Source organism: Pinus tabuliformis, chromosome 7 (genome assembly GCF_031772625.1).
Source record: "Pinus tabuliformis cultivar Carrire ecotype Pingquan chromosome 7, CPIR1, whole genome shotgun sequence".
In the NCBI taxonomy this organism is placed as follows: Eukaryota; Viridiplantae; Streptophyta; class Pinopsida; order Pinales; family Pinaceae; genus Pinus; species Pinus tabuliformis.
This window is the reverse complement of record NC_142293.1, coordinates 1,627,047,282-1,627,063,395: the sequence shown is the minus strand read 5'-3', so window position 1 is coordinate 1,627,063,395 and position 16,114 is coordinate 1,627,047,282. Positions and strand designations below refer to the sequence as shown.

Below are 16,114 nucleotides of genomic sequence, written 5' to 3'. Positions count from 1 at the left end.
AAAGATCATTAAAATCCATTAAATAATAAAATCCCATGTAGAAATGTATGGTCCATCCGTTTAGAACAAACTTCCCATGTAGAAATGTATTGTCCATCCATTTAGAGCAAACTTATATCCTGTTGAAAGGACTCAATCACTAATTTTAACCTTTCCTTGGAAACTTCAAAAGCTAGTGCTTCTTATGCCTCTTCATCAACAAATGTAGAAAAAAGGAGGTTAGCTTGATTATCTCTACTATATTTTTCCTTTCTAGTTATTTATATTATCTTGTAAAGTGGTACACCCATAAATTTGTTATTTTCATTAAATCTTGTTGTTGTCATCCAATCTTCCATTTGCATTTTTTACATAGTGTTGGTTTTTTTTCTTTGCTTAAAACATTAGAAGAATTTAGTATTTGCATCCCCTTGTGCCAAGCACAAGGATTTTACTTTTCATCTTCCATTTTGATTCTTCTCAATCAAGCATCTCCCTTTTCCTATCCTCATATAGTTTGAATTGAATACTCTCTTCTACAATAAAACCCCTCTATCATTCTCTTAATATAACTGATTAATATTTTCCTCCACATGTAAGATAGTTTTTTCTTAAAAGCACATTTTAGTTTCCTTGGCCCATGATGAAGTTTCTATTTTGGTTCTCTACAAATTTATACATTGTTGAATCTTATATATAATTAGTAATATGTTTCCATTCTCCATTATAATTTTAATAAAATGCTCATTTTTCACCAAAATTGGATTAAATTTAAAAGGAGTGGGGTAATTATTTTCATCTTTCTCCACTTGAAGGAAGATTAGGTAATGGTATGAAATGCTCGTTGACCAACCTAGCTTCTTCTATTTGATTCTAGTATTGACTTTTCTAAAAGCAATATCTAAATGTTTAGATATTCAATATTTACATGTCCTTTGAGTCCTCCATGTTGGCACAAACCTAAGAGGTTGTAATTATCACACAATTATACCACTTCAATATTTTGAAGGAGATATTATGCTAGAGGGTTTTATTCAGTAATGTATCATTGAATTTCATTTTTGTTATAATAATATTTATATCTACCCCATATAATAATATACCTCCTCTTTAAGACCATCTCTGGTGAAGAATATATCCAATAATTATTTCTTAACACTATGTGGTCTATATATGTTGATGAGCTATATTCTTTTTCTATATTAGAGAGGGTTTAGAACCATCCATATCCATCTAGAGATCATAATGGTTAAGCATTTATATATATAAGTTTCATTGATTAAATGATCCCTCCACCCTCTAAATTTACACATTGAATCTATAATCTCTAATAAATTGGAAAGAAGCTCAAATACATTTGGAGCTACAATATCTAACATTGTTTTATTAAACATAATAATGTCTAGTTTGTGAAGCTAGAATAGTAACATGTCTACTTAGTTATCTAAATCATAATAATGTCTAGTTTGTAAAGTTTGCAATGATGTTTCAAGGGTATATTTTTAAGAAGGGAGACCAAATCTTATATTGAGGGATGGGGCTAACACTCCTAATCCTTTTTGCAATGTCCATCCCCACTCTAAGCTGCCCCACAATTGGTCATTTTTTGGCACTCTTACTTTACCTAGTTTCCCCCCTCTATGCTAATTTCAATGTGGACATCCTTCCATGGGTTATAGTTGTAACAAATACTGATCAATACTCAACCCATCTTCCACTTACCTATTGGAATTTTGAAAAGTATGTTAGCCTTGATGTCAACCTGGATGTCAATATAGATCGTGGTCTTGTCACATTATGTCATCATGATCTTGTCACACTATGACATTGTTGGTAATTGTGTGCAGAATTGATGTGCCTAGCTAGGTCATGGATGGATGATGACTCTTAATGATTGGATAGGAGTTGCAGGAGTTTCAAAAGGTTGCACAAGGTCTGGAGCAATTGCAGGAGGATATACAAGGTTTGCAGATGCTTGAAAGTGAAATTATGGGCAAAAAACTGAGGTGACACAAGTGACTGATTGAGGAAGGTTTACTGATGTGTACAAAGGTTGTTGAGGTGTTATTGGTACTTTTCAATGATTGAATAGGTCATCCAAGTGTTAAAGAAGACATGTTAGAAGATGGAAGCAAATTGACTAAGGTCTGACTGAGTTTAGCGCTTGAAGACAGGGTAACACAAACTTCCAGTGCAGGAGTGTTATATCTCAGGTTTCCAATGCAATAGGTGTGTTATAATGCACTTCTCGAAAGGATGAGGAGTGTTAATGCCTGTAAGTGAAGAAAAAAACAAAAACCTTGGGGAAAAACCATGGAATTGCCCAAGGTATTCTTGTGCAAAAGGTTGTGTAATGTCTATTTGATCCCATAAAATATTACCATCAACAAATCTCATGGATTTTCTTGTGGTATTAACAAGGAAGAGTGGCTATAAAAGGGAAATGAATTGGATCATCTATGTGTGCATTTGATGAGTTATTTGTGATTTGTTCTGGAACGGGTCTACACCAGGGCACAAGGAGGAGGCTCAGACCTAACTACTCAATGAGAGATCTAAAGGAGATTTGGTCAGAATTCTTCAGTGCTTGGTTTGTATTTTAATATGTGAGGTCACTTGTTTGCAGGGGTCAAATACAATAAAGGATTGAGCAATATGAAGATATGATAGTTTGAAGGTTTGTGAGTCTTAACATATTGTTTCATTTCCGATTTGGCTATGTGATTGTAGATATATGATTGATTATAGAACAAAGAGACAGAGCTTGTATTTTAACCTATTTATAACTAAACCATAAGTTGCAAGATTGTTCTAATATAACATAGCTCTGATTATGGAGGATTGTAGTGATAGGAGTATGTGATAGTCATGAGGGTTTTGCAGAGATATTCATCTTGTATGCAACATTGACAAATTTGACAAACATGTTGGAATTGCCCTTTTTTCACTTGATGGCATTATATTGTGAATGTAGAGGATGTATTTGTTGATGATAAATAGTATATTGTTGAGATGTCTTGTTGGTTAGTATTTGATCACAGTGAATGAATGAATATGCTAGTAGTGACTTGATTATTTATGCAAGGATCCATGACCAATGAAGTTTTGTAGACAAGAACTTGTTGGTTGATCTAATAGAAAGAGGTTGTTTGTAGAGATCATTCTTTTGCAGGGGTCTACTCATAATATGCACACTAGTGATTCAATTTCTTAGCTTGTGCACTTGGATCTCATAGTGAATGGAGGCTAGATGTTTTTCATTGTATGGGTTTACATTGACTTATTTTGAGTATGCAGGGCAGAGGATTTGTTTGATTAGAGGTTCATGAATTTGATGAGTCCTCTGAGGGTGTGTAATGTTGTTGTTTGTCCCTTGATACTACATGCATGATTGAAGTCAAAAAATGAGTATGGTTATGTATTGTTTTGACTACAACACCTTGTTCATAGGATTAATGACAAATATTGAACGTGGGGATTGTTGTTGCTTATCTATAATGAGTAGAGATTAGATTATAGTATTGACATTCTATGCTTTCCTAGAGTTTGTTGCTATGTGTCACTAATATATTATGTAGAGATATGTATAGAAAAGACTTATATGGCCACTGATGTTACGAATCTATAGTGTTGTTAGTCACTAATGAATATGAGCCTATTGTAGAGTTCACATCCCAAATTGAAGACTTAATGATGATGTTGCTATGTTAATGATTACGTGATGTTTTTAGTTGGAAGAGTTTGATTTGATTAGAGGTTTTTTTTGTTTGTTTTGAGTTTGTTATTGTTGATATTATGCAAAGAAAGGTTCTGATAACAATATCATGATGGTTGCATTGAGTTAATTGCAAAGTTATGAGGGACCATGTTGTGTCGTATATTTAGAGAGGATTTTGGTATTCTTGAGAGTTGTTTGTTGTTAATTGTCAAGGAATGTTTGATGAGTATGTTGATGATAGATGAGAATGAGAAAATACTTTGGCTTGGTATTTGACAATGTTGATGAGCAAAGAGTTTAGCTTGGTATTTGATTGTGTTAATGAGCTAGAGTTTGATGACTTATTGAGCAAATTTGATTTTCAGTGATTTCTTGCAGAGAGGTTTTGGTATTTAGTTATTCAGTGTGAGCATAATGGTTTATGTGGGTCCAGTTTGAAAACTCGATGAAACATGGTCTGTAGGATGTGTGTTTGAGTCAGGTGGATCCATTGTGAAAGATTGTGAAATGTGGTCCACAAAGGGACGAAGGGTTAGATCTCTCAGTGAAGAAGTGAGAGCTTCCTTCTGATAGTGGCCAATAAATTTGATCAGGGAGTAGTATCTTCCTTCCAATCGTAGTTGGAGAAACAAGCTGGGGTGGTAACCTGTTGTGGGTAGAAGCCTGCTCACTGGTAAGAGTCTGCACCGATAAAAAATGTAATTGGAGATTTTCTTAATAATAAGAAGAAGACAAAGACAACAACAACAGTGGCTTTTCTCAGTTGGGTTTTCCACCTAAAAATTTGGCGTCCCTATTTGTTGATGTGTTGACGATGTGTTGCATTCTTATGGTTTATGTGCTCTTATGTTTAATGTTGCTCATGGTTTACTTAATATTCCTAGATCTACAACATAATGTGTGCCAATGAAATAATGGTTCAGATAATTTTGAAAATGAAAGCATAATTTAAGACTAGATAAAATTTGATTTAGCATGAAATATTGATTCAAAACCCCCCCCCCCCCACCTTGATATTTCTAACACTCCCATGAACTACAATCATCGCTAGATCATGTAGATCTTAAATGGTGCCTAGAGGTTTGATGAGCATGAAATAATTCTAATAGAGCTAAGAGAGTAGGGTGGTCTAGGATTCTATCTTCCTAAATAGCGCCTTATCGATTTGGAAGAGGGAATTATCAAAGCATTGAGGGGGGTTAATGTTTTTTGTTAAGACCACAATCACCCATGTCCTCTATTTGATTTTCTTCAAACCTATCTTTCTTATTGATTGAATACCTAGAAATCCTACAAGGAGGTTCATATGATTTATAGGATGGTAACTTTTTCTAGGCTATGGAGGACCATGCATAGGTCAAAATAGAGACTATATTGAGAGAGGATTATGAAGCCCATTCAAATTCCCATATTAGAATTCAACATGTCGTTGATATCATCTCTCAAATGGTCCTAGCTATAGGGTATATTTAGAAGAAAAAGGGAACTAAAGGGGAACCAAAGAAACATTCTTACCTTGATCCAAAAGGAAGATCCATTAGGATGTTTTTATCACCATGTTAGTATTATTTCCTTCTGATGTAGTTGTCACCCCTAGGGACATAATGCATTTTGAGGACATCAACAATTTTCGAATGGGAACAAAGATTGTGCCTTCAAGTACTCCTATCACCATCATGACATAGGTTTATATTTTTTTCCTCCATGGACATTATTGTGGTAATTTTTATTTGCATGTATGTCATCTTTTTTCCCTAGTGAAATCTTATTTTCCTATAATAGCTTAATTTTTTTACCAAAAGACAATTATTCTTAAGGTGCCCATACCTGTAACATAGTTCGCAATGGAATAACATGCCCCTCATAGTCTAGGGTTTGTGAGATAATCTTCTCACCCATGTTTGTTTCCATATTTTTTTGGCAACCCCATCCTTAAATCTACATTAACCAATATTTTAGCCATGAATTTTACTGCTAAATCACAAAAATTATTATTAAAATGCAAAAAATCCCTAAACTATTACTAGTGTCCTTCAGTAAACTTTCACACCTACATTCTAGGGGTAATGCAAGCAATTTGACCCATGTTGGGTGGAAAGTAACCCTCTCTATTCTGGGGTCCCCCAAACTATTACTCATTTTTTCTTATAAACCTCTATACCTACACTCTACGGGTAATGCAAGAAATTTGATCCATATTGGGTGGGCAGTAACCCTTTCCATTTTATGGTCAAAATTAGGGTGTCCATAGATTAGGCTAGAAAATAATTACCCCATAACCAATTCCCTTTCGTAATCCATTATACATTTTCACTATTTTGTAATACAAAGGCACCCCTGTCATAAAATATAGTAAGTAAGAGTAGAACCATGCCCTGCAACTTGTCAATCCAATCCCTCGAGGATTTTTTCTTCATATATCTTCTTAGGAATCTACTAACTGAACTCAATTGCTTTATTGAAATTATCTAATCTAGCATAAGGTTCTCCTACCAATACCTAACTTTTTTCTTTAATCTTAACTTTATGGGTATCCTTCACTTATGTGCTTGTCTACCCATTGTCGACTACAATCCTATAGTGATGTCTAACAATCCAATCAATTCCTCAATAACTTGAAACCTCTTACAATCCTCAATTCGTCAATAACTTGAAACCTATACTCTAATTACCTCTATGCACAAGCTATCAAACAATACTCTAGGCTTCATAGATGATTTAGACATATTCATTAGAAAATACAGCTTCTCATTTATAGAAACATAATTTTCTTCTCTATGGAAAAAGGGCATGGATACAAACTTCATTAGGTTTCAAACATTAATTCCCATGTTTACATTGATTCGTCACCACCCAAGGAATTAACAATGTCCTTTCACTATTAATACTTCTAAAAACATCTCTAACAACCCTTTTATTGGATGAACAAATGCTCTATAGATAATGAGGTTGGAACACAATATAAGGGGATACCATTAGTACTTAATACTTTGCTGCTAAGTCTCTATCTGGGATGTCTTTGGATAGCCATTGTTTTTTAAAAGAGACCTGGGCAAGCTTCCTTGCTTCTAGAAATATTCCATCTTCCATGTCAAAGGAAGGAAACAAAGTATCCACTCTTAATCCTAATTAACCCTAATAATTGGTGTTCTCTATCATAAATTTGCTCCTCATCTTCCATCCTCCTTTTATATATATGTTTTATTTAAAATGGATGTTGAAATAATTTGGTATTACTCTCTTCCTTTCATGTTTTTAATTATTATATATCATAATTCTTTGTGTGTGAGAAATTGAGATAGAGAGCAATGTCACACACAATTCACACTTCGATACTTTATTGATCATAGTAGTTACATATATAGGTTATAGATCATAGACTTCGACGAATCTAGATCCTAATAAAGTGGATCTATGACTCAGAAATGACACAACTACAACTCAGACATAGGACACAACAACTTCTAGATTGACACCTCGAGACCCACGATGACAACCTGCAAATCACATGACAAACATGACATGGAAGCATTACTTCCAACACCCTCCCTTAATGCTTACATGTAGAAAACATACATTACAACAATAAATGAATCTTTGTCACATTTCTCTAATATGGTCATCACTAGCACTCATATCCACTCTAAAATCTCACGGTTTCTGCTCTTTTCTTCACCACACTTTCGAGCTTCCCACTTGATCCATTTAAGACATAACCGCTTCAGACCATCATTGACGTACTTTGCAAAATTGACGCTTCTCAACCTCCTGGAGCACAACGGGTTAGTCTCGATACTGAACCATCCTATGGAACTGCCACCATCTATTGAATCCATGGCCCTCCGCAACCTTCATCAATTATCTAGGATAGCATTCTAGGTATAGAATGTCTTCAGCAGACAATTCTACAACTTGACCTTGTATAAAATAACTTGTACTGATGCTCCCAGAGCACAATAGGTCACACCAACTTGACCTTATTAAGAACTACCTGTGACTAATGATCCCGGAGCACGATGGGTCACATTAGTATGTTCAATAGTTGGTTTGTTCTTTGTGGTTCTGCATCATTTGACTTTTTGCAAATAAAAACATAAATATAACTACCATTCAAAGCAACACCAAAATTTATTTTTCTTTTTAAGTAATATAACTAGGCCACCATCATGAAAGCAGATCTTAAAATATAAATGGGATTTCTCCACAGAAATAGCATAAAGAATAAAAGCTTAGGAATACTTTCTCTGCAAGACTAGAAGGCGAAGACACAAAGAAGAATTCAACCCCACATTCCATTCCATTGTGATCCACGCAAAACATAATCTTCTCATCCATTTAAATAATGATAAGGCAATGATTTGAATGTTGAATCTACACTTCCATAATTTCTGACATATGAATAAAAACAACACCATATAAGAGTTGCCAAGACAAGGTTCCAATGTTTTCACTTCTCTAAATCTCGTGCGCTTTACAACTTGCCGCAAATGCACACCAGATAGAGTGTGGCTCCTTCTCACAGTCACACCTAACAATTTTGCTTAAGACTAGAGATCTACACCAGAAACAAATCTACACAAAAAAACACAAAAATCAAACACTAAACTAATCTATGTACAGAGGATTAGCTTTCGCATCTTCTTGGCCTTCCCATAAGGGAATCAAGCCAGAATAGGTTCTGATACAATGTCAGAAATTGAGATAGGGAGCAATGTCACACACAAATCACACTTCAATACTTTATTGATCACAGTAGTTACATATATAGGTTATACAAACTTCGACAAATCTAGGTCCTAAGAAAGTGGATCCATGACAATTACAACTCAAATATAGGGAACAACAACTTCTAAATTGACACCTCGAGACTCACGATAACAATCTGCAAATCATATGACAAACATAACATTGAAGCATTACTTCCAACATTGCGAAATACAGTCAATGTTTTTAAGAAAATCAACTTAAGAATACAATAAACATAAGAAATTCGCACTAACCTTTCACGAAAATCCACTAAAAACCCCAATACGCATTAAAAGAAAGGAGAGAATTTACAAAGAAATGGAATGATTTTCCATTGTTGCTAAGATGTGAATGTGGCTAAATTTTGGATAGATGGTGATGTAGATTCGGAGGCTTTTATTTTAAAGCTGAAGACAAAGGTGCTATGACAAGGAGAATAACAAAAGCATAGGGCATCAACTATTACAGCAATTTAGTATTGACAATAAGAAATGAGAAAGATAATCTTCTGCATTGTTAAGATTCCTTAGTGGCTTATGGAAGTGTGATTTCAAACAAAATTGTTATTACAAGTAGAATCACAAGGATATGGACAATCAATGTACTTGACAACACCTCGATGAAAAAACCAGTCTCCAGCTGCTTCTGCAATGGTCTGCCAATAAACAAAAACATAAATCTCATGTGATCTATATGCTTTATCTGGCATATACATAGTTCAGACCAACATTGCAATTACATTACTAGAACAAAATCACGGCAGATGTGGCACATATGAAGCATATAATAACGTACCTTTGAACCTAATCTGGGAGAATTAGGTGAGTGCCACAGGGCTTGTATATTTGTCTGGCAGTGTGCGAAGCATGAATTGATAAACAACCCTCCAGTTCTTGAGTAGAACACTGGTGCTAATGCATTGATCAAATAATCTGTGAATACTGCTATTGATAACAGATTTGTACAATACATGAGTAAGGCCTGTTAAAAACCAAACTTGGAATTCCATGACAAATGTTTGTGGTTGCAGCTAAGAGAAACAAGACGCTAGGGTAGTGCAGAAAGTAACCTTCCATTATTTTTAATTGCCATGGAGCACACTTTGTGATATTCATCTTGCAATTTTGCCAATAATTATTGGGATCTGCTGCACTAGGTACGAGAATGAATCTAATCTGCAGAAAACATCACGCAGGAATAGAAAATACTAAATCATTCCAGATATCATATGCTAACAGGGGAATCAGTGAAAAATGTCAGAAGAATTTCCATCTACCTGCAGTGGGTCATATGCTGAATTTACAACAAGAAGTGGCGTTCTGATCCAATGTAAGAGATATTGTGGAAAAAAGCACTGTCATTATTCTCATCAAATGTTAGTAAAAACTCATGAAAAGGATATTTAAAATAAAAATAAAAATTCTGTATAGAAATGAAAAATCAAATTGATCCATTATAATTTAAAAACTTAAAAGGGGATTAGAGTAATTACAAAATTTTACAATGAAGTAGTTTGATTTTGATCCCTCGTTCCTTTAAACATATTACTATTTTTTCGAGGTTAAAATGATTCTACAGTAATAACATAATTTCTAATGTAAAAAGGAATAAAACTTCATATTACCAGGCTTGCATGACTGATTCGAGATGTGCAAGCTTTAGGCAAGTGTTTTGAAGATCCCTACAATACAATATTATATTTAACAACAAAAGAAAGGAGAATGAAAAATACATATGTAACAAATTAAAATAATCTTTCAATTAGCTTAATACTGACAACAGATCTTGAGAAGAGGATGGTTTTATACATGAAGCGTGATCATTTGGTTTACAAGAAACCTCTGCTGGTTTGCTCCTGATATGTCATTCCTGCGCCACTTGCAAGGTAATTATCACTAATTAAATTATCAAACATTTGAATCTGCAGAAGTGTGGATACAGATCAACTTAACTGAACCCTGAACTTATGAATTTATGAAACACTTAGGAAAGATTAAAAGAAAATAAACTGTGTACAATAAATATTTTGAAGATCCAAATTTAAATGGATGTATGTATCTATCTATCTATGTTAATGGATCTAGTCCATGGAATTAAAAATAAGATTTTATTGATAATATATAAATTAAAATAAATGTCTTTTAGATTAATCACATAATCTAAATCACATAATAAGTAAATCAAATATTGATTATGTGATTAATTCGAAAAACATCTATTTTACATTATGAATCACAAAAGTCATAGATCTAACATACGAATCAATGAAAAATCCCGCATCTGGCATGCACTTGACTTTAGCCCTGCGTGGCAGAAGATCATTAAATCTATCACAGTGAATAAATGTGCTTACACCACCGGCTGAGCATCCAGTAAGCAGAGCCTGCAACAGATTACTTCAACACATCAGTTGATAGGCTACTTTCCAGTTTGATGATAGCCAAGGGCAATTTCTCCTCTATATTGGAAGAACTTGATAGAAATTCCAAAACAGAGTATGCTTTAACATATTGAAATATATAGAGAGAGCACAATATAAAAAATTACAGAAGGGTACCTGTTGAGCTTTATCCATCCCCTGTGCCAAAAGATCTTCCATTACAGCTTGCCAAATCCTTTGCCCTCTGAAATAGAGGTTGCTGGCCTGAAATACGGCTCATTAAGTATCAAAGACTCAACTGAAATGGAATTGCAAGAATATATGCCCGTAAATTTTAATATATAGCTCGTTAGAGTGTTCAAACTACCATACCGGGTCTACCTCCTCCACATCTCCAGTGAATGACGACCCGTCACAGTATCTAACCATGACGCGGTTCCAACTGTAGAAATCTGCTCAACAGTTTTCTGTAGTTTCAATGAATCCTATGAAAACCCAATTTATAATCACATGACTTTAAAGTCTCGACTAGAAATACCTGGATTTTGTGATGGAACATCACTTAAAATGCCTGGAAATTCTATTGTTTCTGCCATTAACAGAGAAGAACCCAATGGAGAATTTGCGCGTTGGGAACAAGACAGCGTATCGTAACACCATCCTCCACCCTGCACAGAAATTTTGCAGTAGATAAAATATTAATCCAATAAGATGGATGGGCGCAACACGCTGAGCACATTAATCTGTCTCTCTTTAATCTGAATAACCATGAGAATTTGTGAATAGGTAAGAACAGTTTTCAAACAAGAAGCCTCAACAAGAGAGCATAGGTTATTCAATAACAAAGACAACCATGAGGACTTCATGGACATAGAAACTAAAAGAAATGACTTGCCTCCATGTGAACAAGCCAGTTATTTGCACCTGGTCCAAATCCCCTGTGTAAATGGTAAGCTGGAGGGCTTCCATCTAAACAAACTGCAATTAACAACGAGCTACATACTTAGTTACATTCCAAAAACTTATAACTGAAAACAGAGACCCTGTGTAAATGGTAAACTGGCAGGCTTCTATCTAAACAAGCTGCTTAGCAACGAGCTAGATATTTAGGTACACTACTGAAAATAAACAAAGGCACAGATATCCACCTACCGGCTCCTTTGGACACTGCATTGTTCAGCAGAGTGATGTTTACTTGAAGCACTACCTTGGTGGAATTAGCATCTGACAATTCCTTTGTTGCTACGGATGCCCTGTGATATTGGAACTGTGTGTGGGCATCTATTGGTCTCGATACCATTGTAATGAAAATTAGTACACCAATAAATGCATAGTTTATAGAAGATGCCGTATTTGCAGTGCCTCTTCTAACCATCTCGAATAGCCAAAATGCCAGAGAAGCATTTATAGATGCCGTATTTGCAGTGCCTCTTCTAACCATCTCGAATAGCCTAAATGCCAGAGAAAATGTTAAATCAGTGTATAGCCCAAATGCCAGAGAAAATGTTAATTCTATGAACTAGTTGGGAAAATGGCCGAACTGTTCTTCCACAGATAACGCAGAAGCTGGAAGTCTCAATATAAATGAAACTGGATCAGGCTGTAATATATATAGTAATCGTAATTCAGAAGGAACCACCATAAATGAAGTGCATCTCTTAGTCCTCACTGTGTCCAATTGCTAAAAGTTTTTTTTTCGAAGTGTTCAGTTAATAAGTCTACAAGTTTTAATTTACTCAGAGTACTCAGTTAATAAGTCTATAAATTTACAGGCTACTTTGTTTTTAATTTTATGGTTCACTTTATTGGTTTGTGTGAATTTAGTTTTATTTGAACTTCCATCTGTAGAAGAGGAGTTGAGGATGGAGTTACTGTGAAATTAAACAGTCTTAAAAGTATCCAAACTTAATCTTCATTATAGCCTTTCACTCTTAGGTTTTATACCATTTTAGTTATAGCATCGTATTAACGTGTTTCACACAATTTTGTGATATCATTTTATTAGTAAGTTCTTTGTAATTTTGGCATTAGTAATTTTGTACCATCGTAATGATAATATCTTACTGATAAGCTTTATACAATGATAACATATATCATATTTATTTATAGGCTTTATACTATCTTAGTCATAGCATTTTTTTCAAATGGGAGGGGTTAGTTTTCAGAAGAAGCATTTATGGGCCCTCTTTTTGTACATATATACGTGTCAGACAAGCTGACATCCGTCACATTTTGTTACATTTACATTACAATCACATTGAAACTTATATATGCTGCTGCGCAGCGTTACAAATCGGGGTTTGATAGCTGGTGGGGTGCGTGGCAACCAACTGCTCCAACCATTGATCCATGCACTTGTGTGCAATCTTAGTGATAACATATTATTGTGGATTTTACATAACCCTGTAATAGCATTTTATTAGTAGACTTTCCACAATCTTAATAATAACATCTCGCTAATAACTTTCTCACACTCTTAATAATTACTAGCACCAAATTATTAATTTGCTAATTATTAATGTGGTGTGAATTGTTCATACTTAATTTTTAGAAAAATCGCTTCTTAGGTGATGTAAATAGTTAATTTTAAAATTCCTTATACCTTTTTTATTAAATTTGAAAAGAAACATCAATAATTCTACATATTTTCCATCTCAATTTTTTTTGTCTTTTCGAAATTCTGCTACATTTCCCTGCCATTTGGAATGCAGATATCAGATTGGGAAGGATCTACTTAAACTTTAAGAGAGCAAAATGTGGCTTTTATGTGTTCTGCCATGTTTAAATATCTCACAGATTCATTTTAGTAAAAAATATTTGCAGTATCACACTCTGCTTTATTGAAAAATAATGTGAACAGAACATCCCTGCTAAACTTCTCAGATACCATTTTATCCTTCATCATATGAACACATCCAGTCTCTCTTAACTCTGACAGTACAACGCATGTCAGATAATACTAAATTAAAATCGGTTTCTCATTAAACACACCATAACCAGTTTCTCGTGAAACACATCATAAAGTTGCAGGGACAGTTGCGGCAGGTTCTATCCTTGACTTGCTCGCGGCGGACCCTGTCATGATGGATCCATACAAATAAGTGATTTGTCTAATAATAAAATAATCGTTTCCATAAATTTGATAGAACTTTTGATTAAATTTTAAAATTACAACTATAAGATCTTTTTTACTACTGAAATTCATCAAAATATTTGGGGAAACGCTGGTTTACTATAACATTAGCAGTATGCTGCGGATACCGAACATTCAAAATCACTGTTTAAAAGTAAAAATTTCGTCAGATTTCTTTTGATGGGAAGGACTTTATGTTCTGAAATTCAACTATAAACACTGTTTACCATATTTAAATTACAATATGTTTCATGTTCATACAAAGAATTACATAAATCCTGGCCCAAATTTACGCACTTAAGTTTCCAGTACCTTGAATTCTGGTAAAATTTCGCGCATTTATCTCTCCATTGCTTTTTTCTTTAAAGAAAAGCGCATCATCCTGGGGACACGTTAACTTCAATGGCAGGCAAGGAGGAGACAAAGAAACCCGCTCTGTAGAAAAGTTGAAAGGATTTTGTTACCGGAAAAACCCGCCGGAAAAGCTTTCAAAAAGTCGCGTTATAGACTATTTCTTTTGGGAGTTGTCTATAATGCGATTTTTTGGAGATTCCGGTGACGGAATCGGCGGAAGAAATTGAGGTTAAATCTTGATTTGTTGCAGTTAAAATGGTTTTTTAACTGCATATTTGGATTCAGCACCCTCGAAAACCCCTGGGACGCTTTCATTGTGCAGAAACTAGCTATCAAACTTGCGATTCCAATAAATTCCTGCCGGATTTCGACCGGAAAAACCCGCCGGAAAAGCTTTCAAAAAGTCGCGTTATAGACTATTTCTTTTGTTATTTTCAAAATCAATAATTTCAGTGATTTTATGGGAGAACGTACAACACAACCACGGGAAATCATGCTGTTAGATTAAAAAAATTAGAAAGCCCACAAAGATGTTGACCGTGGGTAGGCACCTTGGACGGTTTTACTGTTTCAGCTGCTATGCGTCAGTACCGAACTGACATTTCTGGCGCGAAAAAAGACGGAAATTGCTGAGAATCACGAGGCCGCTGTCCGGCTGAGCAGCAAACCACCATCGAGCTTGACATGACTTCCGTAATGGCCGTCGCTGTTATCGTGCTTATTGAGCTTCCAGGGATTTGAACCAGGACCGTAGGGCGCTGCGCTGTTCATGCTGAGTCGTTTAATCACACTAATATTTTATCTCTATTTATTATTGAGTTTTAAGGAATTTGAATAAGATTCATATAAAACTGCAACTGCTTTTGAGAGGTTTTTGTTGGGTAGTCTTGTGTTAAAATTGTTTTTGTTGGGTTAAGAATCTGTTTTCATGTTTAAGGAAATAAGGTAAAGTTTAAATAGATTAGCACCAAATTCATTCCAAGTAGTATTGTTTTTCTTGAATAAAGGTGATGAGTCATTTTACATTCGGGCATAGTTGGAGATGACAGGTTCTCAATGTTGGTTTGACAAGTTTGACAATTGAGTTATGATAAGTTTTTCTACTATTAAAAAAATAATAATACAATTTTTTATATTGATAATGTAGTTATTTAATAATATAAAATGTAATTGTGTATTTTAAGTTGTTTTTATTAAAAATGTATAATTTAATGGTTTAAAGGAGTTGGATTGCCCCGTGAAAAGTGAATCTCTTTTATTACTATAAAAGGTTGATTGCCTACCCTGAAGCCATGGGTCACTTTAAGGTAGTAGTTTAGCATGTCAGCCAAAGAGATTATGCCAAGTGATCTAATGACTTGTGCATACACAAGTGGATCAAAGCCCGAAGCCATGAGTCACATTAAGGTAGTAGTTTAGCATATGGTTGTACCCAAAGAGACTATGCCAAGTGATCTAGTGACTTGTACATACACAAGTGGATCAAAGCCCACCTGCATGTCCTTCAATCAAACATTGGGGTGTTCGTGGGGAGTACATGATTGCTCCTATATGTCATCGTTGCATGATAGCACCAATCCATCGTCCCCAAGGGAGGTGAAGTTTACGACTCTGCATCTTAATGTGTAATGAAATGATAGGGCATTCCTCCCTCAATGGTTTTAACTCCATTTTAACTAATGCGAGAAATCTCCATAATCTATAACTGCATGGTAAAGAGAAGTTGGTGTCATTGGAAAGTAAGGTGAAGGACAACTGCAATTATGGAAGGTATGCTAACTAAGGCAAGGGACAATGATCAATT

General features: G+C 34.7%; 1 protein-coding gene across 1 annotated transcript; it reads right to left on the bottom strand.

The window, feature by feature from the left end:
* Positions 1-8,705: 8,705 nt before the first annotated feature.
* LOC149254474 (pectin acetylesterase 8-like) lies at positions 8,706-12,530 on the bottom strand. Its single transcript, XM_089460173.1, has 12 exons — positions 11,976-12,530; positions 11,719-11,801; positions 11,362-11,491; positions 11,196-11,275; positions 11,001-11,087; positions 10,702-10,826; positions 10,252-10,312; positions 10,068-10,124; positions 9,720-9,797; positions 9,513-9,618; positions 9,239-9,384; positions 8,706-9,098 (listed from the first exon to the last, which is right to left on the bottom strand). Exons 1-12 carry the CDS (start codon positions 12,262-12,264, stop codon positions 8,994-8,996), a joined length of 1,347 nt encoding a protein of 448 aa, XP_089316299.1. The 5' UTR covers positions 12,265-12,530; the 3' UTR covers positions 8,706-8,993.
* Between the last annotated feature and the right edge of the window lie 3,584 nt (positions 12,531-16,114).

Bases quoted from the DNA above. Each gene is read 5' to 3' on its own strand.
- LOC149254474 (XM_089460173.1), bottom strand. From the start codon at position 12,264: ATGGTTAGAAGAGGCACTGCAAATACGGCATCTATAAATGCTTCTCTG. The intron at 11,276-11,361 runs GTATTTCTAGTC...ACTGTTGAGCAG, and splicing joins TGTTCCATCACAAAATCCAG to ATTTCTACAGTTGGAACCGC. The intron at 9,385-9,512 runs GTTACTTTCTGC...TATCAATAGCAG, and splicing joins GCAATTAAAAATAATGGAAG to TATTCACAGATTATTTGATC.